At 39.5% G+C, this 23049-nt stretch overlaps 3 protein-coding genes and 1 pseudogene across 3 annotated transcripts in view; 2 read left to right on the top strand and 2 right to left on the bottom strand.

Annotated features, from left to right (window-relative positions):
* LOC138008657 (uncharacterized) overlaps positions 1–23049 on the bottom strand; it is a 482701-nt pseudogene that overhangs the window by 115325 nt on the left and 344327 nt on the right.
* Positions 7210–15854, top strand: LOC138007227 (melanocyte-stimulating hormone receptor-like). The gene is made up of 2 exons (XM_068854019.1): positions 7210–7261; positions 14058–15854. The coding sequence occupies exon 2, from the start codon at positions 14101–14103 to the stop codon at positions 15022–15024; it is 924 nt and encodes a 307-aa protein (XP_068710120.1). The 5' UTR covers positions 7210–7261; positions 14058–14100; the 3' UTR covers positions 15025–15854.
* Positions 9281–9994, top strand: LOC138008662 (hepatitis A virus cellular receptor 1-like). Its single transcript, XM_068855973.1, has one exon. It carries the CDS (start codon positions 9281–9283, stop codon positions 9992–9994), a length of 714 nt encoding a protein of 237 aa, XP_068712074.1.
* LOC138007226 (potassium channel subfamily K member 15-like) overlaps positions 21174–23049 on the bottom strand; it is a 6487-nt gene continuing 4611 nt past the window's right edge. The window contains exon 3 of the mRNA XM_068854018.1: positions 21174–22623. Within this exon, the coding sequence (XP_068710119.1) occupies positions 21902–22623 (722 nt within the window). The 3' untranslated portion in view covers positions 21174–21901. The remainder of the gene's footprint in view (positions 22624–23049) is intronic.

Genomic DNA, 23049 nt, shown 5'->3' with positions numbered 1-23049 from the left:
TGCGGCACGGCAAGTCCTACCGTGCTAAGTAGTCGTGCCAAACATAATTCAGCCGTGCCGCGTTTAATGGTTTCAAATGGCGTACTACTGCCGTGCTTAAATCGAAATGACAATTTTATTTGAGTTCGGCACGGCAGTAGCACGACGTTTGGAACAGGCCTTACTCTTTTAATAACAAGGGTGTCAAATCACTCCTTATTGGCGCGAAATTTCTGCGTTAATTAATGATTTCACATGAGAAATTACAATGCTGCCATGGCAACGTTTTCTACAGTGGCAAAATGGTGTCTTATGAACGTAATTTGTCACTCCTGATATTTAATAGCTAATCAAATGGTCGACTCGTGAAATTAGGTAATAATTTCACGCGCGTTTTGTTCAAAATTAAATAATTTCCGAACCTCTATATTCCCTAATTTCACTTGTCACCATTTGATTATCGATACAAATTAAACTAAATTACAGGACGCAAAAATTAAGCACGTTTAGGGAACATTTGTCTTCTAACGAAAAAGCGACAGCGACAATTGTATTGCAGCGAGAAAACGACAGCGACATTTATCTCTAGCCAAATAGGCGAAAGGTGAGCTGGAAAATGACCGACAAAGCGACATCAGAACCCCCCTTGGAAGGCCTCTTCAATTACCGGGGGCCCGTTTCTCGAAAGCCCCGATAACTTTTCGGGCCCGAAAAGCCATTTGTGAAACTGCCAACCGCTTGTTTTGGAAAGCGGGTCTTGTAACATGTTTTCAAGGTAACAAAAAGAAAAGGAGTATGAAGTTTGACGACTTAAATCCTCTCCGTTCTTGAGATATAAATGGAATTATGACATCTGAAAATGGCCCGTAAAGTTTCGGGACGTTCGAGAAACGGGCCCCAGATCACTCAAACGTCAGAAATTACATTTTCCATGGAAATCTGCGTTAAAATAACTTGAGATAACCTTGAATATAGACAAATTTGTGAATGAGTTGAGTTGCTAACTAAAGGATTTTACTGACAAAATTTGAGGATCCTACCTGCAGTAGCATTTGCCCAGCGAAATTTTAAATTTCCCGACTGTTCCGAAAACGGGGAGTACAGAGTGCGGAGTGCGGAGTCTAAAAAGAATTTTAAAAAAAATTAAAAAATAGAAATAAAATAATTTAAAAGGGAATTAAAAGAATAATGAAATACATAAGTAAACTAGAAATAGGAATTTAGGAAATAAGAATAATAATTATTAAAAAATTCACGCCACCTGAAGTGGACTGTTCATAATTCATTCAGTCCAAATGGTATATTTAACTCGTCATTTTCATAATAAACATTTTCACTTTTAAGGAAAAAAAAGTAAAGAACAGTCCAGTTTTACTCGCCGACAGCTCACTTACACTCATTTCGTGCTTATCGGTCAGCTGTTTTGTGCTGTTCCTTGATGGTTACTTTCATAAACTGATGTATAACTCACTTCGGTTCTAAAAACCGAGTATAGGGCTCAATCTTACCTGTCATCTGTAGCCAAATTTCCATGTGGCACCACGGAAGTAGAAAAAGAAAACAAAGTGAATTACATGGAGAGAAAAGTATTTTATTTCTTGCGAAAGCGATTTAATACTCGTGCTTATAAAGGTAGAAAAATATACATTGAAGCTTATGCACCTATCAATGATAAGCCCCAGGGAGGGGTGTCGGGCATGGGGTGGCGATTTTGACATTTTCATTTTAAAAAATTCAAATTCCCCACCCCCGGGACAAAATAATTGGTCAAAATCCCCACCCAGCAGCAAGTGAAGGTTGATCAAAATCGTTAGCCTGCATGGGGACGTCACATGCGATCAAAATCCCTACCCTGGGGACAGACGACCTCATGATCAAACTTCCGTCGTTAGCCCGACCCCCCCCTTCCTCACTGGGGCCATTGATAGGTGCATTACTGTTTCTAGTCGGCGTTGTCGACATCGCTATCAGAGCTATCAATCACCAGCGGGTGTTCCTTATCTAGGAAAAAGTTGATAACGGAATCTAATTAAAGGCCTGACCAAACGCTCGCACCATTTCAACGCAACATCTTGCAACATTGTTGGGCACAACATGTTGCATACGTTTGGCCACCCTGTTGCAATATGTTGCAACATGTTGGATGATGTTGGATCAAATTTGGAAACGTTCAAATTTTTCGTGCAACATTTTAGCAACATTTATTTTTAGCTGTTATTTGAACATAAAAGATGCAACGCTTGACGAGAAATAATATTTTTGTTAATATTTGAAAGAAGAAAAATTTCGCAGGAATCGGGACACGGAGAAAATGAGATAACAAATTTGCATACGTGCGTTGAAATGTGATTCGCGAGAAGACAGGAATGTTATTTCTCTGACAAATGATTTTGTCATTGTAATGTAAAATGAAGTTTATTTGGGAAGACAACAATATTTCTTTAACTTCCTGGCTAATCCAATGTATTGCTAGTCCTCTGCTCGTATATCTTTCTTTGGTGATCTTACACTATGAAATTTTGGCACTGGTACAACTCCGATGCGATCGCGTTTTAACTGCTTTTGGTAAACTTTGATCTTTGAAAGAAAACTTGCGTTTGAAATCGTCTGGCGCAAAATGCACCGAGCAAATCACCTTTTTTTTTTTTTCCAGTATTGCCACTCAGATTTTTCCTCGTCAACCCTACAAAAGAGATCCACTTTCGTCTTCTTTTGAAAGCTTTTGCCTGGAATCACCGTAAAACGGCATTTCATGGATAGAAAAATCATTTTCTTCGTCTTTCGTTTTGTAGCAGCCGGATACAACGCATCTACCGACCATATTAAGCCTTCACATGAAAATATCTCAAAGGAATGACCAAGAGATATCAACAAGCATTCCCCAGATGACGTCACAATCATCTCCAGTCTCCCTTCTGTACTCGCGCGGTTTTTTTACCCCGCCGGAAGTGAAATTCTGCGTCTTTTAATGGCTCAAACTACTAGGGGAAAAAAAATCGATCTCGGATCTCAGGTCAATGGGTACATTCAATCAAGCAAATTAAAAAATGTATTATATGCACTTTAAGGTGGCGGGAATACAAAGTCTCATACTCAGGTGGAAGTCTAATTTGTCTATGCACAATTTGTATCTAGTCAGAAATTCTCGGGGGTTTTTTGTGGCGATCCAGTAAACATCCTTTTTACAATTGGATCCACGCTTTAAGTGATGTTCAACTAAGCAAATTGATGTTTTTCACTAAGGTGTTCGGCAGTTCGGAAGAAATGTTTGAGCGCTTTCCATTTCAGTGAAAGGTAAGACCGATGGCAATTTCCGTCAAATGGAACAATAGAAATTTTCCACAATTAAAATGTAGCCTACCATTGGCCAGAAAAATTGGTAAAAGTTTTTCGCTTAATGGTTCGGTACTGCATTCCATCAACAAAGCACGGCTCTTCTATCACGAAGCAAATAGTTCAACGCTATAGCGGTCATTTCTGTGAAAACGAGAAAAGAGGAGTACCTCTAAAGGCCGGGACACACTAGGCGACAAGTCGCAGCGACATGTCTCTGCGACAAATTGCTCCATGTGTGCCACTTGCAAAACAAGTCGCTGCGACACGACGCCTGTTCGGTGCACGCGCAGTGATCTCGTATGAGGGGGAATGTGAACTAGTTTTCTTATTCAATATGGCTGACCATATGACGCTTTCTCATTTGTTCATTTGTATTTTGTCGCAGCGACTTGTTGCCGGAAGTGTACACACGATGCGACAACTGCGCTTTCGTTAATTTTGTCGCTGCGATAAGTCGCACGAATTCAAACTGGTTTGAATTCGTGCGACTGATCGCAGCAACAAAATTCTGCCGCAGCGACAATGATTTTCATGAAATTAACCGCGTCACACAAGGCGATTTGATGCGGCGACTTGTCCCCGCGACGTGTCGCAGCGACTTAGGGACGGACCATTAGAAAAGTGATGGGGGGGATGGGGAAAAAACCAAAAAAAAAAATTCATGCAAGGGAAAATGCCACCAAAAAAAATTCACGCAAAGAAGAAGGTAAAGAAAAAAAATTCATGCAGAAGGAAGGACAGGCGATTTGCGAAGTTCGTTGTAAATAAATTTCATAAGTTCGCTTCGAACTTGGGAATTTCAATACGTAACTGTCAATCAAAGGGCAAACTTTGAAAGTATTAAAAAGGGTTGACAGCCCTGCACGACTCCCTTGTACGTGGTCTGGTTTCTGTTGCCTTTGTCATAATTTTGGTCTCATGATCAGTACATATTTGAATGGACGCCTCTTTTAGGCGGTTCCTGTAGTATTCATTTAGCAATGGTTTTTGCCCTATGAGGCTTTTCATTTGAATCTCTATACTGCTGTGTGATACCTTTTCTTCCAAGAAAGTAGTTGGTCTCGAAAGTAATGTTTTTAGTTTCTTGGTGTTGATTTTCTCAGCAGTAATGTGCATGTGACCTTATGGCGTCTCGCTTTTGCGCCAATTTAATTCTAGGCTCGACCGATATATTCATCTGCGGTAGAAGCGAGTGATCTTCTGGTTTTAAATTTTTTACCCGGGCCCGAGTTCATTTTCTTTTTGAACGCCTGTTACATTGTGCCCTGTATCAGTGAGGTAGCTGGCTTCTTATAGGCTTTGTATGCCTTTTTTTCTGTGTTTCTTAGCAGATCGTTATGCTCTTTGGAGGCGTTGTTTTTTTTAAATTCTTTCACTCGTTGTTTTGACTTCTTCAGCGTGTTTTGGTTTGTGGCCATGGTCAGTAGCTGTCCTCCTTGAACCTCTGGAGTTTAATTCGTTCTCGTCGATGCTCTTTTGATATTTGATGTCGATGTCTTTAGGTCGCTTCTTTGTCGAGGCATTAAGATAATACGACTCTAGGTGGAAGTTCTCTGACATATTATTTGGTCAGGCAAGACCGCGCTTTCGATCCTATCATGTGGATCTCATCAGTTGCCGATAGCTTGATTCAAGGTTAAGAGCTTTGTCTCTCTTTGTTTCTCATGTGTATATATCATTCTCACATTCGCTCAAAATAAAATTTGTAATAAATAAATATTAGAATTTGGTATCTTTGTAAATATTCTATAAAATTATTTGTGCCAACAATAAAAATTAGAGGATGGGTCTTATCGCCTTGAATAATGATTCTATAATAAAATAAAAAAGAGCATTTACATGTAGTAGTAGTGTTAAAACTTTACAGAGGGGCTGTGTTGGTGAATGGAGTATGGCATCATTATGATGGGCTGTGGGAGAGGAATTCCAGAGGGCAGGGGCTGAAAAAATGTACAGTGGCTTCCTCCTCTCTCGCTGTGTGTACATTTTCAAAAAGATTTTGATCAAAAAGTGGCCTGTATCCTTTGATCTGTTGTGAGTGTAGAATAATTTATAAATCACAAAACATAGATAATGAATCAAGATTTCACTGTTAAAAAAGAGCAATATTTGTCTAAAAAAATTCGTGCAGGGGGTTTCACCTGGAAAAAATATTCCTGCACAAGCAGTGCGCGAAAAAAAAAAATTCGTACCCGCTGAAAATACCCCACACCCCCCATCACTTTTCTAATGGTCCGTCCCTTATCGCCTAGTGTGTCCCGGCCTTAATTTCTAGGTTAATTTCATGAAAATCATTGTTGCTGCGGCAGAATTTTGTCGCCGCGATCAGTCGCACGAATTCAAACCAGTTTGAATTCGTGCCACTTATCGCAGAGACAAAATTAGCGAACGCAGCGTTGTCGCATCGTGTGTACACTTCCGCAACAAGTCGCTGCGACAAAATATAAATGAACCAATGAGAGCGCGTCATATGGTCAGCCATATTGAATTAGAAAACTAGTTCACATTCCCTCTCAGACGAGATCACTGCGTGTGCTCCGAACAGGCGTCGTGTCGCAGCGACTTGTTTTGCAAGTAGTACACATGGAGCAACTTGTCGCAGAGACCTGTCGCTGCGACTTGTCGCCTAGTGTGTCCCGGCCTTAATGGTTCTCATGCAGTTCAAATACACTCGCAGTACTTTAATACATTTGTATTCGTATTTATATATTTCCACGGCGCCTTCAATTTTACTAGTAGATGAAACGACACCATACCATCATTAAGCACTCACATTTTGACTCGCGAGAGTACAAATGCATAACCCACTGAGGAAACAAAGGTAATGTTTCTGTGGACTATTTTGAATTTCAGAAGAAGTTGACGCATTGACGCTCCCAGGGGAGATCTACACAGCGCTGATTGGTTCATAAGTAACCCGCACGTGATTTGCAGACGACAGTTTCTTAACAAACGGAAAGGAATGTATGGCTCGTTTCAGCAGGCGGTCTTGGGGGAGGAACGCGTGATGAATCCCTAACAGAGTCTGCGTGAGAGGCTATCTAGCCATTAGAGTTATTAGAAACTAAAGTGGGTGATCTTCTATTAAAAACAAGGAAGTTTTTACGGGCGCTTAGGCCTGTTCCAAACGTCGTGCTACTGCCGTGCCGAACTCAAATGAATTTGGCTTGGCAGTGGCACGACGATGGCACGGCAGCGGTTTCAAACGTCGAACCTAATACAGTCGCGCCAAATTCAAAAGACAAAACAAGCTGTCCATCCAGCTTAATAGTATGCAAATAATGCAAACACATTAAATTAATTTATGAATTGAGTTCGGCGCAACAATAGCACGCCGTTTGAAACCAAGTCGTGCTACTGCCGTGCGGCACGGCAAGTCCTACCGTGCTAAGTAGTCGTGCCAAACATAATTCAGCCGTGCCGCGTTTAATGGTTTCAAATGGCGTACTACTGCCGTGCTTAAATCGAAATGACAATTTTATTTGAGTTCGGCACGGCAGTAGCACGACGTTTGGAACAGGCCTTACTCTTTTAATAACAAAGGTGTCAAATCACTCCTTATTGGCGCGAAATTTCTGCGTTAATTAATGATTTCACATGAGAAATTACAATGCTGCCATGGCAACGTTTTCTACAGTGGCAAAATGGTGTCTTATGAACGTAATTTGTCACTCCTGATATTTAATAGCTAATCAAATGGTCGACTCGTGAAATTAGGTAATAATTTCACGCGCGTTTTGTTCAAAATTAAATAATTTCCGAACCTCTATATTCCCTAATTTCACTTGTCACCATTTGATTATCGATACAAATTAAACTAAATTACAGGACGCAAAAATTAAGCACGTTTAGGGAACATTTGTCTTCTAACGAAAAAGCGACAGCGACAATTGTATTGCAGCGAGAAAACGACAGCGACATTTATCTCTAGCCAAATAGGCGAAAGGTGAGCTGGAAAATGACCGACAAAGCGACATCAGAACCCCCCTTGGAAGGCCTCTTCAATTACCGGGGCCCGTTTCTCGAAAGCCCCGATAACGTTTCGGGCCCGAAAAGCCATTTGTGAAACTGCCAACCGCTTATTTTGGAAAGCGGGTCTTGTAACATGTTTTCAAGGTAACAAAAAGAAAAGGAGTGTGAAGTTTGACGACTTAAATCCTCTCCGTTCTTGAGATATAAATGGAATTATGACATCTGAAAATGGCCCGTAAAGTTTCGGGACGTTCGAGAAACGGGCCCCAGATCACTCAAACGTCAGAAATTACATTTTCCATGGAAATCTGCGTTAAAATAACTTGAGATAACCTTGAATATAGACAAATTTGTGAATGAGTTGAGTTGCTAACTAAAGGATTTTACTGACAAAATTTGAGGATCCTACCTGCAGTAGCATTTGCCCAGCGAAATTTTAAATTTCCCGACTGTTCCGAAAACGGGGAGTACGGAGTGCGGAGTCTAAAAAACAATTTTAAAAAAAATTAAAAAATAGAAATAAAAGAATTTAAAAGGGAATTAAAAGAATAATGAAATACATAAGTAAACTAGAAATAGAAATTTAGGAAATAAAAATAATAATTATTAAAAAATTCACGCCGCCTGAAGTGGACTGTTCATAATTCATTCAGTCCAAATGGTATATTTAACTCGTCATTTTCATAATAAACATTTTCACTTTTAAGGAAAAAAAAGTAAAGAACAGTCCAGTTTTACTCGCCGACAGCTCACTTACACTCATTTCGCGCTTATCGGTCAGCTGTTTTGTGCTGTTCCTTGATGGTTACTTTCATAAACTGATGTATAACTCACTTCGGTTCTAAAAACCTAGTATAGGGCTCAATCTTACCTTTCATCTGTAGCCAAATTTCCATGTGACACCACGGAAGTAGAAAAAGAAAACAAAGTGAATTACAAGGAGAGAAAAGTATTTTATTTCTTGCGAAAGCGATTTAATACTCGTGCTTATAAAGGTAGAAAAATATACATTGAAGCTTATGCACCTATCAATGTTAAACCCCAGGGAGGGCGGTCGGGCATGGGGTGGGGATTTTGACATTTTCATTTTAAAAAATTCAAATTCCCCACCCCCGGGACAAAATAATTGGTCAAAATCCCCACCCAGCAGCAAGTGAAGGTGGTAAAATATCCTTTGTACGATCAAAATCGTTAGCCTGGGGACGTCACATGCGATCAAAATCCCTACCCTGGGGACAGACCTCATGATCAAACTTCCGTGGTTAGCCCGACCCCCCCCCTCACTGGGGCCATTGATAGGTGCATTACTGTTTCTGGTCGGCGTTGTCGACATCGCTATCAGAGCTATCAATCACCAGCGGGTGTTCCTTATCTAGGAAAAAGTTGATAACGGAATCTAATTAAAGGCCTGGCCAAACGCTCACAACATTTCAACGCAACATCTTGCAACATTGTTGGGCACATACGTTTGGCCACCCTGTTGCGATATGTTGCAACATGTTGCAACATGTTGGTTGATGTTGGATCAAATTTGGAAACGTTCCAATTTTTCGTCTAACATTTTAGATGTTGCATGATGTTGTACTCGTTTGGCCACGTTCACGCAACACTGCTGCGCTAGGGCATGCGCGTTAGGTCCACTTCTTGCGCGCCAAGGGCCTGGGGCACATGAACATTGACATGTTGCGTTGAAAATGATGAAAATGTTGCGTGCATTTGACCACCCCTTTAAATGCATGTCGCAACATCATGCAACAATGTTGCAAGATGTTGCGTTGAAATGTTGCGAGACAAAACCAAAATTTTGCAGATAAATCAATTTACTACGGTGGCCCATAGGTATCCTGACAACTTTCTACCGAAATATTGTAACAACGCCTATATTCACGTTGTCTTGACCAACCTTTGCAGTATATTTTCTATTGGTAAATTACGGTGGCCCATAGGTATCCTGACAACTTTCTTTCCACCCACGACAACTTTCCTTCCATCCATGACAACTTTCTTTCCACCCATGACAACTTTCCTTCCATCCATGACAACTTTCTTTCCACCCATGACAACTTTCCTTACATCCATGACAACTTTCTTTCCACCCATGACAACTTTCCTTCCATCCATGACAACTTTCTTTCCACCCATGACAACTTTCCTTCCATCCATGACAACTTTCTTTCCACCCATGACAACTTTCCTTCCATCCATGACAACTTTCTTTCCACCCATGACAACTTTCCTTACATCCGTGACAACTTTCTTTCCACCCATGACAACTTTCCTTCCATCCATGACAACTTTCTTTCCACCCATGACAACTTTCCTTCCATCCATGACAACTTTCTTTCCACCCATGACAACTTTCCTTCCATCCATGACAACTTTCTTTCCACCCATGACAACTTTCCTTACATCCATGACAACTTTCTTTCCACCCATGACAACTTTCCTTACATCCATGACAACTTTCTTTCCAACCATGACAACTTTCCTTCCATCCATGACAACTTTCTTTCCACCCATGACAACTTTCCTTCCATCCATGACAACTTTCTTTCCACCCGTGACAACTTTCTTTCCACCCATGACAACTTTCTTTCCATCCATGACTACTTTGTTTCTACCCATGACAGGTTTCTTTCTACGCATGACAACTTTCTCTCTACTTAAGACAACAATGCTTTCATTACAAAATTGTTTCGATCCGTGACAAAATTTTTTTTTACTCATGACAAAATTTTTTGGGTTGACAAAACTTTTATAGTTCGGGAGAAAGCTGGTAACTAGTCAAAGCCATGCGAGCGGTCGATAATCTACACTGGAAGATGGCGTTGCCGGGAAGGTGCGTCTTTCGAGATAAATGTGAACTGAATTGCCAAGTCTTTGTTCTGAAAGAAGGGGAATCGCTATCAACCTCTTCCTGTGTGCTGATGCTCATTTCCTTCTCATGATATTCGGAGAGGAAGTCTTTGATTTCACCATATTGAAATCCTCGAAAAAAGTAGTACCTTATCAAATCTTCTTCGCTTTCGTCTTCGATCTCCTCTACAGCTGCCATGTTACTCATTCCCGTTGAGTTCCGTGAAATACGTTTTACAGAATTTCCGTTTCTAGAGTCACCTAAGACGCCATCTTGTTTCATTTAAAAAACCCGATCCCCGACAATGCAACCTACCCTGGCTGTCACTGTAACGTTCGTCACAGAGACGTTTTGTCATGCTGCATTTAAAAAGCACTTCCTCATGTACAGAAAGCTTTTTGCTGTCGAAAGAAATAATTTTGTCACGGATAGAAAAACAGTTGTCACGGATATAAAAAGTTTGTCACGGATAGAAAAACAGTTGTCATGGATAGCAAAAAAATTTGACATGGATGTAATGAAAGTTGTCATGGGTGGAAAGAAAGTTGTCATGGATGTAAAGAAACTTGTCACGGGTAGAAAGAAAGTTGTCACGGGTGGAAAGAAAGTTGTCATGGGTGGAAAGAAAGTTGTCATGGGTGGAAAGAAAGTTGTCATGGGTGGAAAGAAAGTTGCCACCGTAATTTACCAATAGAAAATATACTGCAAAGGTTGGTCAAGACAACGTGAATATAGGCGTTGTTACAATATTTCGGCTGGCCAACACCAGCCTTCTTCAGGTTTATTGAATGGATAAACGCTTCTTACAAGATCTTTATATTTACCGCAAATGACATAAAAAGGCTACGTGATGTGTAAAATTAATAAAAACGGAAATGCATAAAAAAAAGGAAAGATAATAATACATGATAACAAGGTAAAATAAACAAAAGAAAATTAAAAGGTAGCTAAACTAAATTACATTTCATCTCTTCTGTTAAGGCCTGCAGGCTCCAGTGTTTTTCCTCTGTGTATGAGGAATGCCTCACGAGCCTTTCTGATGGAGTCACGACTAGTGTGCAGTTACCAACCTTGCCCTCGTGTGACATCGCTAAACCTAACAGAAATTCATGGCCAGAGTTGCACGTGATTATTGGCGATACAGGTGGTTTGGTTAAGCGGCGCTGCAGTTATAAAATAACTTTTTTGGGGAACTTGTTTTATTTTTGTAATTGGTTTTCTCAAAGTGTAATTTTGCCTGTGTATTTATTTGTTTTTTATTTGTCAATCTACATTTTTATCTTATTATTTTTCAGCGCTGAACATTTTTTAAGGTTTTGGTTTGAACTTTGCGAGAACTTTAGGACGAGCGGTTGACAAGTTGTTGTTGAATGGTTCAAGGGGTTAACTCACACGGTCAGTTTATTTTTGGAAAGCAAAGCGGCTTGAGTTTGTTTCGAGGCAACACGGCTTTCCAACAAAACCGAAGGTGCAATTTCTCACGTTTTCTAGACAAGGTCAAAACTGGACTGTTCTTTACTTTTTTTTGGTAAAAGTGAAAATGCTGATTATGAAAATGGCGAGTTAAATATAAATACAACGTAGATTTGATTTTAGTGGTGTACTATATTTCGGCTGGCCAAACCAGCCTTCTTCAGGTACAATGAGAGTTTGAGGAAGGCTGGTTTGGCCAGCCGAAATATAGTACACCCGGCACTAAAATCAAATCTACGTTGTATTGGCTCTTGCTTAAAATATTTAGTTTCTCAACTTGAAATAACGCCGATCAGATCAAGCCACTGATCCATCGTACACCGACAGGAAAATTGTCAACGGTTGCTTGCTTCAAAACTCTGGAAGTTAAATACACCATTTGGACTGAATGAAATATGAACAGTCCACTTCAGGCGGCGTGAATTTTTCAATAATTATTATTTTTGTCTCTTAAATTTCTATGTCTAGTTTATTTATGTATTTCATTATTCTTTTAATTCACTTTTAAATTCTTTTATTTCTATTTTTTTTTTTTTAATTTCTTTTTTTAATTTTTTTTTTTTTTTTTTTTTTAGACTCCGCACTCCGTACTCCACGTTTTCGGAACAGCCAAATTTCCCTTACATTTGTCCGTATTTTTTCCCACAGACGAATGTCTGACTGAGTGGGCGTAAATTTCAAGCAGTTGTATGGCAAAATTTAAAATTCCGCTGGGCAAATCCCAAGAGCAGGTAGGATCCTCAAATTTTGTCAATAAAATCCTTTGGTTAGCAACTAAAGTTTACCATTCACAAATCAAGTTTTCTGCATTCACGGCTATCTCAAGTTATTTTAACACAGATTCCCATAGAAACACTGTTATTTTGGACACGTTTGCCTACCCGTCAAAATGGCTTCCAAAACCGTGATAAGGACTATTTAATGAGTACTTCTGCCGTTCACCATGAAGACTCAAACCAAGCTGTCGAGTCTCAATGAAGGACAATACGTAAGTGCATTAGTAATGTGGCATCAACGAAATGAGGTAAATAGCCTTTTGTTCGTCGAAGTTGAAGACAGAAGTTAAACAATAATAAAAGAGTATGAATTAAAACTTTTAGCGAGCCATCAAATAGAAAAAAAGTGAAAACTTTTATATTCTCTCTAGAGCTGACAGCTCGTTGCTAGCCATCATTTACGCTAAGAATGAGGCTACTTTCAGAAAGTAAATGTTGTGCAAAAATATTTAAACCGGAAAAGCTGTGACCTCATGAACACCACTTTTTTGGGGCTTTTTTTTCCATCTACATCTGTTTAAAAATATGGAGGAGAAAAATATATTCAATAAAAAACTACGATTTTATATCGCAGTCTCAATCCCATTTCAGAATAAAATGGAAACAGAAGGCCTATGTTCAAGTTAAGGTCACTTCAGATTTTTCCAATTCGCAAAGCGCAAAGGGACAATAAATTTATGAGCGGCTTTTATATTTTAAGAACTTGATTTATCTTACATATATAAGATTATTTTCCTTGCTGCAGAGCGGTCCCAGAGGATAACCTCGGCTATGAAAAAACGTGATAAGCTCTTCGGTTTCTTTGTTTGTTGTTTTTATTTTTTAGATCGTTCATTGACCTTTTATCAGCCGGTTCCTTTTTAACTAATATGAGTGTCGTAGCTTTTTACACCGAGAACAAACCAGTTTTCTTGTCTAACAAATAGTTTTAAATTTAGCTCAACAAATTTTCAAGACGACAAAGTAACATGCGTAGGAAAGAAAAATGGAAGAAGCTATCTATGTAAATGAGGTTTTCTCATCATGAAGCAACAGTATTGCTCTAGTTGGATCAACTAAGGAAACCTTATTTACTTTTAAGTATGCTTAATCACAACGAGGTGTTCTCTGTTTAAACAAGAACCTATCTCATCGAATGAAAGATCTCTCTCGTAATTCATGTCATAACCAGTGACATAAGACTTAAGAACTTGCGGATAGCAAAGCTTATTACATGATCAAGGTTACGTGCTTCTAATATCAACTCTAATCTTTTACTGATAGGCTCCTTCTCATCTAGTGAGGAAAAAGAGTGAGAAGATTACGGGAACGTGCTAAAAAAATGACGACTGATTCAATTAAGGAAAATCTGCGACACGTTAATTTACAACCATATCCCCGGAATCATTGAACGGGGTCATGAAGACATGTAAGGCTCTATATTGCTGTTAAACGTGAGAGATTTTTCCAAGTTTCCGAAGGTTAAAGAACTCTCGCTTCGAAGAATTTCGAAGACAAAACACACCAGCACTGAATTTCCTCAAAAGCTAAGGCGATTCAAAGAGGCCGCTTTTGTTGTACAAACAAGTAATGTACTGAACGCACTTGCGCTTTTAATTCTTTTAATTTTATCATAGCTTGCAGGACAAAACGCAATTTATTCAACATTCTTTATTGTGTTTCAGCGCGCTCTTGCAGAGAAAGGACATCCTCCAAATACACGATACGATGGATTCAAGTAGACCCTTTTGCGGTCCCAACAGCACTTTGCACTACAATGCGACACAAGACTTCGCGAAAGCGTTTTACATCTTCGCCTGTGTTATCAACATGACTACTTCAGTTTTTTCAGTTCTGGGAAACATAATTATTCTTTCGGCTCTTCGAAAATGTATGTCTCTGCACGCACCGTCAAAAACCCTTCTTTGCAGTTTGGCATTAACCGATGTTTTTGTCGGGCTTGTTGTTCTACCGCTCTTCATAACTTACCATTTGACGATCATATTGGAGATGTCAACGTACTACTGTGTGGTAGCTGTAGTATACGGAAGGACAGCGACTTTCATTTCCTGTGCATCGCTGTTTACTATAGTAACAATTGCTATAGACAGGTTTTTGGCCTTTCGCCTCCGCTTGAGATACCGAGTGGTTGTAACATTCAAACGAGTTGTTTCAATCCTGGCCTCGGAATGGATCCTTGCAGCTCTATGGTCGGGTTCATGGTTCTGGAGTCAAAGGTTAAGCATGATTTTTGGTGCAGTAATCTTGATCACTTGTTTCTTAGTAGCTTTTTTGTGTTATCTTATTATCCATCAAGGTCTCCGAAGTCAGGTTACACAAATCCGTCCACACCTCAACGGACTCGATGCAGCCAACGATGAAATGGCTTACTATAGGAGAACTGTTAGCAACATGATGTGGGTATATGGATTTCTCCTTATCTGTTACACTCCATTCTTTTCCTCCCTGATGGCCATTCTTATCTTGGGGCTTACAAGTTCGACGCGCTTTGCTATACAATTTAGTGCCATAGCAGTTTTTTTTAATTCCGCATTCAATCCAGTTCTTTACTGCTGGAGAATTAAAGAACTAAGGGAAAACGTTGTGGCAAACTGCACCACACTTTGTAATTGTTTTTTGTCATATCAGTAGATTCCCAACTCCGGAAAAACAAACAGGCAAGGCGGATCATCTATGTATTCCAGATATTGAATAAAGTGAAGACAAACGAATAGAACAGAATATTTAACAATTAGACCCGTAGCCCTTGCGGCAAAGCCCATGAGGCGAAGCTGAATGGGCTATTGACCCGTGGCCCTTGAGGGCGAAGGAGTCTAATTGTTTTAGTATCACCCAACTAGCCGGAGAGAAAAGGCAATAATAAAGTTAGCAAATGCAAGTTAAAGAAATATTTATTTGGGAATAAAACGAAAAAAAGCGTCACGCTTTTCGCTACTCGAGGACTATTACTAATAGTCCTCTACTTGCGTAGCCAATCAAAATGCAGGATTAGCATTAGTCCACTAGTTGGGTGATACTAAACTAAGCTAGTAACTGAGAGGAAAAGACATTTCGTTGAAAGGCAATCTCTTGACATTATCTAACTCGGCGATTATAAGGCTTGCATCATGTTAAGATTTTTATATGCGAATTTAACACAAGCAATGAAAAACCGCAGTTTCAGGCTTCTATTTTAAGAAAAAAGAGGATTGCATAGTATACGGAATGTTGTTTATTAGAGAAGTTATAATTACCAACTGTTAAAGTACAGCCAGATTCGATTGGAGCAAAGGTGGTCCTGAGTAAGTTATTCCTGTACCTCACTAGTACTCGTATAATCATTTATCAGAGTGCTCCTTAATAATGGAATCATTATGACCCCCCGGTTTGTATCGCTAGTTTCTTATAGGAGCTTTGCAACCAACAGGCCATTTCCGAGTTCATGTCTGCCTCCTCTTCAAAGCGAGTCTAAGTGCGAAGCTTTTGTGACGGTAATTAGTTCTACTTTACATATGAATGAAAACTAATTTTCATAAGAAAACCTTAGGACTTAGACTCGCTTTGAAGAGGAGGCAGACATGAACTCGGAATTCTTTGATTGTACCTGACGTCACGACGGTCATGTTGGTGGAAAGAACAATAGCGAAAACGTCTTCTGGGAATTTGACTCTTGTTATGCAAAACTTAAGCTACATTTTTCTATTGCTTTGCAACCAACATGGCCGTTTTATCACGTGAGTGTAATCCGTCAAAGAATCTCTGGTGATGCATATAACAATGGTGTAATGTAGAAGAACAAGCTTAGGAGTGAGTGATCGGTTGTTTGTGTCAATCAACATGGCAACTATGCCACGTATCGTGCATATGGTGTGGTTTAATTTTGTTTTTGGTTTGGATTTTATCAAACCAGTTTAATTTTTTTATAACACCGCCCATTTTGACATATTTGTACATCGTTCTGTAACGAATTACAACATTTTATGGAGTATGTACCAAATAAACTAGAGAGATCATTTTAAGATTATTATGATTGATTGTTGCCATCAAAGATAGTAATTACTGTATGCCATCAAAGATGCCATCAAAGATAATAATTACTGTATGTGGACAATACATTTTAGTGATTAGGGTTAATGGCACTGCCTGCATTTTAGTAATTAGCGTTAATTAAGGAAATTTCTTTGGAATAATTGAAAGTAGCACTGCACAGATTTAATCTTGTAGGAGAGATAAATGATTGGGTTTGTCCAAACGTGGTCTGACTTGAGCATTTATAATGGCCTTCGATCTCAGTTATTTTTCCTAAAGGCATATTGGAGGTACAATGGTGAACTTTTACCATTCAGTCGATTTCTATCAAAGAGAGGACTGCTGGAGCTGCCATTGGTTGTTGGGCATTTTTTGTTCACGGAATGAGCACAATTTGACTAATGTGTTAACAACTTTCTGGCTGATTCCTGCGTAAATGATTCCTGCGTAAATTTCCGTAATTGTGTCCTATGACAAATTCGAATGTGTACTTGGGACAAGACTTGAAACAGTTCCCCTTTTCCCTTTTGGAACTACTTTCTTGTTGCGGTTATAACCATAACGAGACAATGCATGTTGTAAAACTTTGTATGAACACTCCAATATACATCTTCAGAAGTAACGGTTACCTAAATTACACTTGAATTTAAACACGAAGGCTAATCAAATAAGGAAAGTAATGACAATGAAAAAATGAATGAAAATAAACAGACCTAGTTAAATCTGCTTGAAAAAATATAAATGGCTAGCAGAGAAGAAGTTTCTCACTGCTAACATTTTCGTTAAGCGCTGGTTTTATCACTTTGACATTTTAGCCACTAGACAGTCTGATATACATTGTAAAATTAAGGAAACCTTGTTGATTCGCGATTAAAACCAGCGCTTGTTGTTTCCTGTAAAGGTTTGCCGTTATATGTGCTCAAGTCTTTTGCCTTTAGATGGCTTTCCAATTCCTCTATTTCTCTATAGAAATCGATGTGTAATTAATTCTATCACTGCTAGATTTACCACGTGTGGCTCTGGTGACATATTGTGCATACGTGAATAAATCAAAGTTGGACCGGGAGTGGCCTGGGATCAATAATAATATATTCTTTAATAAATTTCAGTTATTTTGGGGAATTTGCAGGAGCTACTTGCGTGGTCAAACGGATAAGAGAGTAGGCAGCAGATCCATAGGTAGATAGGTTAGATCAATACGTCGATATAATGACAACTCAAACGGAAATTTCGGACTAAAATTTGATTTGCTCTCAGGGCCTTCATTACTGAAATGGCGTAACAGCGGTTGAGAAATTGAAGCAAATAATAGGTCACTTCCCCTCGGTATATATATTATTATTATTCATTCAAGATATTTCCCCGTTTCTGATTGGTTAAAACCACACGCATAATTCACCATAACAAGCTGCTGTTCACCAAATTTGGAAAGAAACTTCGTCATATTGAATCAATGACGTCAAAAGTGCAGCCAACTGCATATTATTGAACCGATGACGTCAAAATGACGTCAAAAGTGCAGCCCGCTGCAAATTATTGAACCGCTGACCGAAAAACGCTGGGGACGAGATTGTATTATTTTTGTTGAGCAGAAAAATGGCTGTGAGTAGGTTTAGAAGTTTGAGCGAAGAAAATAGATGGAATGAATAATAAAGCAATTATTGAATTCGGCTTTCGTAGAATATGAAGAATTCTGCAAATATCGGAGGATGTTATCCACCTCGGCCTTCGGCCTTGGTGGATAACACCCTCCTCGACCTGCAGAATTCTTCATATCCTACTCAGCCTCATTCAATAATTGCTAAATCGTATATATATATTTCATACCAATATTTTGAGCAAGAAATTAATAATGCTGTTTTATTGTGTGATGAGCAAATGTGCCAAAAAAATCCACATGCAACTACAGCGCCCAGACCTTTTCTTGAGCCCATTTCATAAGTTACCGGGGACCGATTTTAAAATGGGCCCCTTTGGTGAAGCTTTGAGAAAAGGAAAGAAATTAATCTTTCAGTCTTTGTACCCGACGTTTTTATGTTTAGTCGGACATCACCTTACCGTTTCTGACCTATCCAAGATATTTAACAAATATTAATTCTAGATGGGGTACGTTTATTCAAACGTTGCCCGTGTAGCACCTATATTTCAACGGAGAGATCTACAAGAACCCCTTCTCGTTACTCGCACAAGTTTATCATTGCCTTCGAATGACATCTCAAATACCCACCGTCTGCTGCCGTCTGACCTTGTAGCGCAGGTGGTACAGCAAGATGACTCGATCTGTTCAATTCCCGAAAACAAGCTAAAACGTATGTCACTGAAGAAAAGAAAACTAAGTGTGTTGTTTAAAAATAACCTCCAGACGCTTATGCTTTAAGATCAATATTATTGCCTCCCGAAAACACGCAACTTGAACGGCGACAATGGGCGCAGACTGCGGGAGGTCAATGAACATTACTAAAAAATACAAAGGAATTCGCAGATATTCTGATTTGTCTTACGACTCTTATGTTTGAAACACATTAAATTTACTGTGGCAATTAAGATAAAGAAAAGATGCCAATATTAGCAAAAATGGATGCGTTTTGCTTAAAAATGCTCTGAGAGGTTAATTCACATTTCCGCGCTCTTTTATGTTTTTGCAAACTATTCCCACCCTGGTCAGAGTTTTTTCTCTGCCTTTCTATGGGCCCATTTCCATTAGTAGGGCTAACGCTCACATGGTTTATATGGTGTAGAAACCCAGCACTTCACATTACACTCTAATCAGTTATTGCGCAGATTACTTGCTTCACAATGAAATAAGGTAAAACCAAATGGATTTTTTTCCTAAATGGAAGTTTCTTAGTGTTTTGCATTGCAAAATGTATGGCCAAGTATCTAACGATATAAAGCAGTTTCTTTCTTCACTGGAGGCAGTGTGGCCCAGCAGTTAGGGCGATTGCCTTAAGATCCGGAAATTCCGCTCTGACCACTCGTTGAATTTGTTCCTGGTAGTCCCTGGTTCAATTTCTCAGCTGCACTTGTAAATAGCCAACTGGTTTGCCTCCGGCCAGTTGGGATTCTGGACAGTTGTAGTTGTTGTGTTCTGTTGTTTCATCGGGGAATAGAGAATAGGGAGCTTAAGATCTACGACGACGACGTCGTTGAAAACGCCAGAAAACAATGATATCATTGGTTAAAAGAGCATAAGTAATCGTGCTGCACGTGCGGCACGGATTTTAGCTCATATTTTTGCGGTTCTCTGCGTGACGACGACGGAAAATCACTAAATTTTAGGTTTTGACGACAACGTTAGCATGCAACAGAGAATCTTTCATTCTCTATTTTCAGTCTGAAACCGCTCGTACCAATTTATTTTTAGGATACTTCGCCCACATTGTACGACGTGAACGAGATGGAATAATCGCGGAAGACTTTTACAAGAGCAAAGTTCTATTTTAAGGTGACGTTTTCGTCGACGTCGCCGTCGTAGATCTTAAGCTCCCTATTCTCTATTGGCCCTGAAAAGCCCGTATGGGGAGCGGTCAATTAAGTATGTATTGTATGTATTGTATTGCACTGAAACTGAAAATGAATTGTAGATTAATTGTTGGAGCTAGAAAATGCCCTTAAACTATTTAATTCTGCTTTGAGACTTCCTTTAAACAATTTATTTCTTGGTGTGTCAACTCGACAAAACGGCGTGCGGCCATTTTGAAAAAGTTGCTGACGTGATTATCGTGTAATTATCACCTCAAGTGCAACCAATCAGCGCAGAAAATTTTCTATAATCACCTATGTAATTATACTAAATTTGGATATTGAATGGAAAGACGATTAAAACCACTGAAGACGGAAGAACAACAGCTCGTTCATACAACGGTCAAAAGAAGAGGATAATCACGCAGTCTTGAGGACTGAATTTCAAAAGGTGCGGCTCACGAAATCGGGTTGAAATCACACAGAAGACGCCTAAGGCAGCCGTTAAACGGACCATCATTGATCACCTTTCACGGCAACGGAGTCAAATCTGTGGGCCGAATTTGACGATGGAGGAAAACCGGGGTACCTGCAGAAAAGACATCGACTTTGACTGGCCTTACGCACATTACTTAAGGAGTTGCATCGAAACGTTGTTTATTCAAAGACAGGTTCTGACATACAAATCCAAGTGTAACTTGCTAAACTTCCAACTTCTTTAGTCTGAACTCCTTGTTCTACTGACAAAACATACATGAACTAAATACGCGACCTGGTAGTTTGAAAACCTTGATCCAAGGAGTTAATTTTCCGTGAAAGGTTTACAAAATGTACCTGCAATATTGCTTAACGTTTTGGCGGCACAATAAGCCACGGTTAACATCCAAAAACCAGATTTCTACATAACGAAGCTCAAACATACCGGGGACTTTCTTTCATGATTGAAATAGCCTACCAAAACGGCGGGAAGCTACAATACGAAGGCGAGGCTACCTATACAGTTTTTCGCTGACAGCACAGGCTGCAGTCACATCGACTGTGGCCCCGTCCACACATATCCGCAAGTTTTCCTTTCCGCATTCAAATATATATTCCCATCCACACGTAGCGTATTCAAATCGAATTTCCAGTCCACACGTATCCGGATTCACTCTAGTACTCACCACTCCTCAAGAAATAATAAGGCATAATTGAAGTGCAACCGTGGTCATAGCATAGCTATGTTTAACTGCACAAGTGTGATAATTCTTGAAATAAATCCAAGAAGTAAAGAAATAATTTTGCCCTCGGCAGCCATCTTGGGAATTGATTTCACTCCGAACTGGGTTCGATCTTGTTACGTCATCCGGATAAACAAAATTCCGGATTACCGTCCACACGGTTCCGGATTCATATCGGATTTTAAAATATCCACTCTGGAAAGCGTATTCAAAAAGTTCCGAATCCGCCGGATACGTGTGAACGATAGGCCCATCCGGAAAGAAAAAGTTGCGGATTCAAAAATATCCTCAGCCTGCATACAATCACAGAGGTGGGAGGTATGGTTCATGACCAATGCGCAAGCCCGCGTCCACACGAGGAACGAGGTAAGCATGGGTACAGTTTCTACTTTTTCATGCTTAGCGATTCTGTGATGAAAAACCGGGAATTTACTTAATCAAAGCACTGTAGCGCGACACCTAGGTTAGACAAAAGGTAAAACATCAAAGTTGAGTTAATCCCTGACAATGTATAGGTTCTTATTTAAGTTTAACAGCGAGGAAAATGTGCATTAAGACTGCATTTCACATAACTTTAAACAGTTATTCAAATATCAGGTCCTCAAAATGTGTATTTGCTTGATTAAATTTAGAACTATATTAAACATGAAAAATCCCCATAAGAGTGCAAAGACCATGTCTACCGTTGTGATTCCGTCGAGCCTCTGACCTCAAGCTTCATGCTGGATTCTATACGTCGGGTCTTACCTATGTTTATCGAGAAACGCCGTAGTTACATATTTATATAAGATCAGCTATTGGTTTAATCGCCAATATTTCTACCAGGACAATGTCTCTGCTTTCTTAATGTCAATTACTGAAAGTGATGTGGTATTTTCCTTCTGGAATCCATATTGTTCCATATTTATACATGCTATGTTAGTTTCGCCTCGTTCATCAGCATTTTTCTGATTAAAATCAATCTGCTTTCGAGTCTTCCGAGGTATACATCCGGCACACCGAGGTTGGCATCTCTGACTTTCAAGGGCGGCCATGAAGGAATTTAGCACACTTGAAACTATGCATAGACATAAAATTAAGTAACATAAAGAAAGTGTTCCAAAAAGAATGGAAAAAGTGACAGATTGCTCAGATTCATCTTTACTCTCGTTACCCACAGAGCTATTCGTTTCTAAATGTGTAAACCTTCGTGAGGGCTGTAACGTGTAGTCTCCAAAGCCAATTGTTGTTAAGGTTACAAAACAGAAATAAACTCCTTCAAGAAGGGTCCAGTGCATCTTACCAACCACGAGAAATCCATTTACAATAATCAATAACACCATCAGTGAAAACAAAGTCACAGCACTCTTGATTTGCAATCCTTTCGGTTCCGGCCTCTTAAGAAGTTTCTTCTCCAACTTTTGGATTATTGCGGTTACCCAACAGACAATGACTTCACCAACGGATTTTAGAGCGAGCATTGTGATTGGAATTCCGATCAAAGACGTGCAGATGCACATTACCTGGCCTTTTGGGGTTTTAGGAGTAATGTAGCCATAACCTGAAGTAGAAACGAAGAGACGCAAAAGACTTTGAGTTTATCAGACTTATTATTCGTTATTTTCACCAATCCCATAATACAGTTCATTTGAGGGGGGGGGGGGGGGTACTTGCGCTAAAACAATGGAAATCCAGTTCACTGAAGCATCATACAGTTCCAAAGGTAAACAACTTGTATTGTTTTTATGTAAAGTCTCGCCCCCCCCCCCCCCCCTCCGAAATGTATTGTATTATGGGATGGGGGAAAGAGCGATAGCAATATCAATAATTTTATGGTAATTTATGCTTTACTCGATAACGTTATATGGTCTTGTCCATACGGAAAATGTTTTGCGGCAAAACCTCGTGTAAGATATTGTTGGGTCCGCTAATGGCTCCACAATGCTTCATCATTCGATGATTAATTAACGAGATAGTTTCGATTCCT

Source organism: Montipora foliosa, chromosome 6 (genome assembly GCF_036669935.1).
Source record: "Montipora foliosa isolate CH-2021 chromosome 6, ASM3666993v2, whole genome shotgun sequence".
NCBI classification, from domain to species: domain Eukaryota; kingdom Metazoa; phylum Cnidaria; class Anthozoa; order Scleractinia; family Acroporidae; genus Montipora; species Montipora foliosa.
This window is presented reverse-complemented; position numbering and strand designations above follow the sequence as displayed.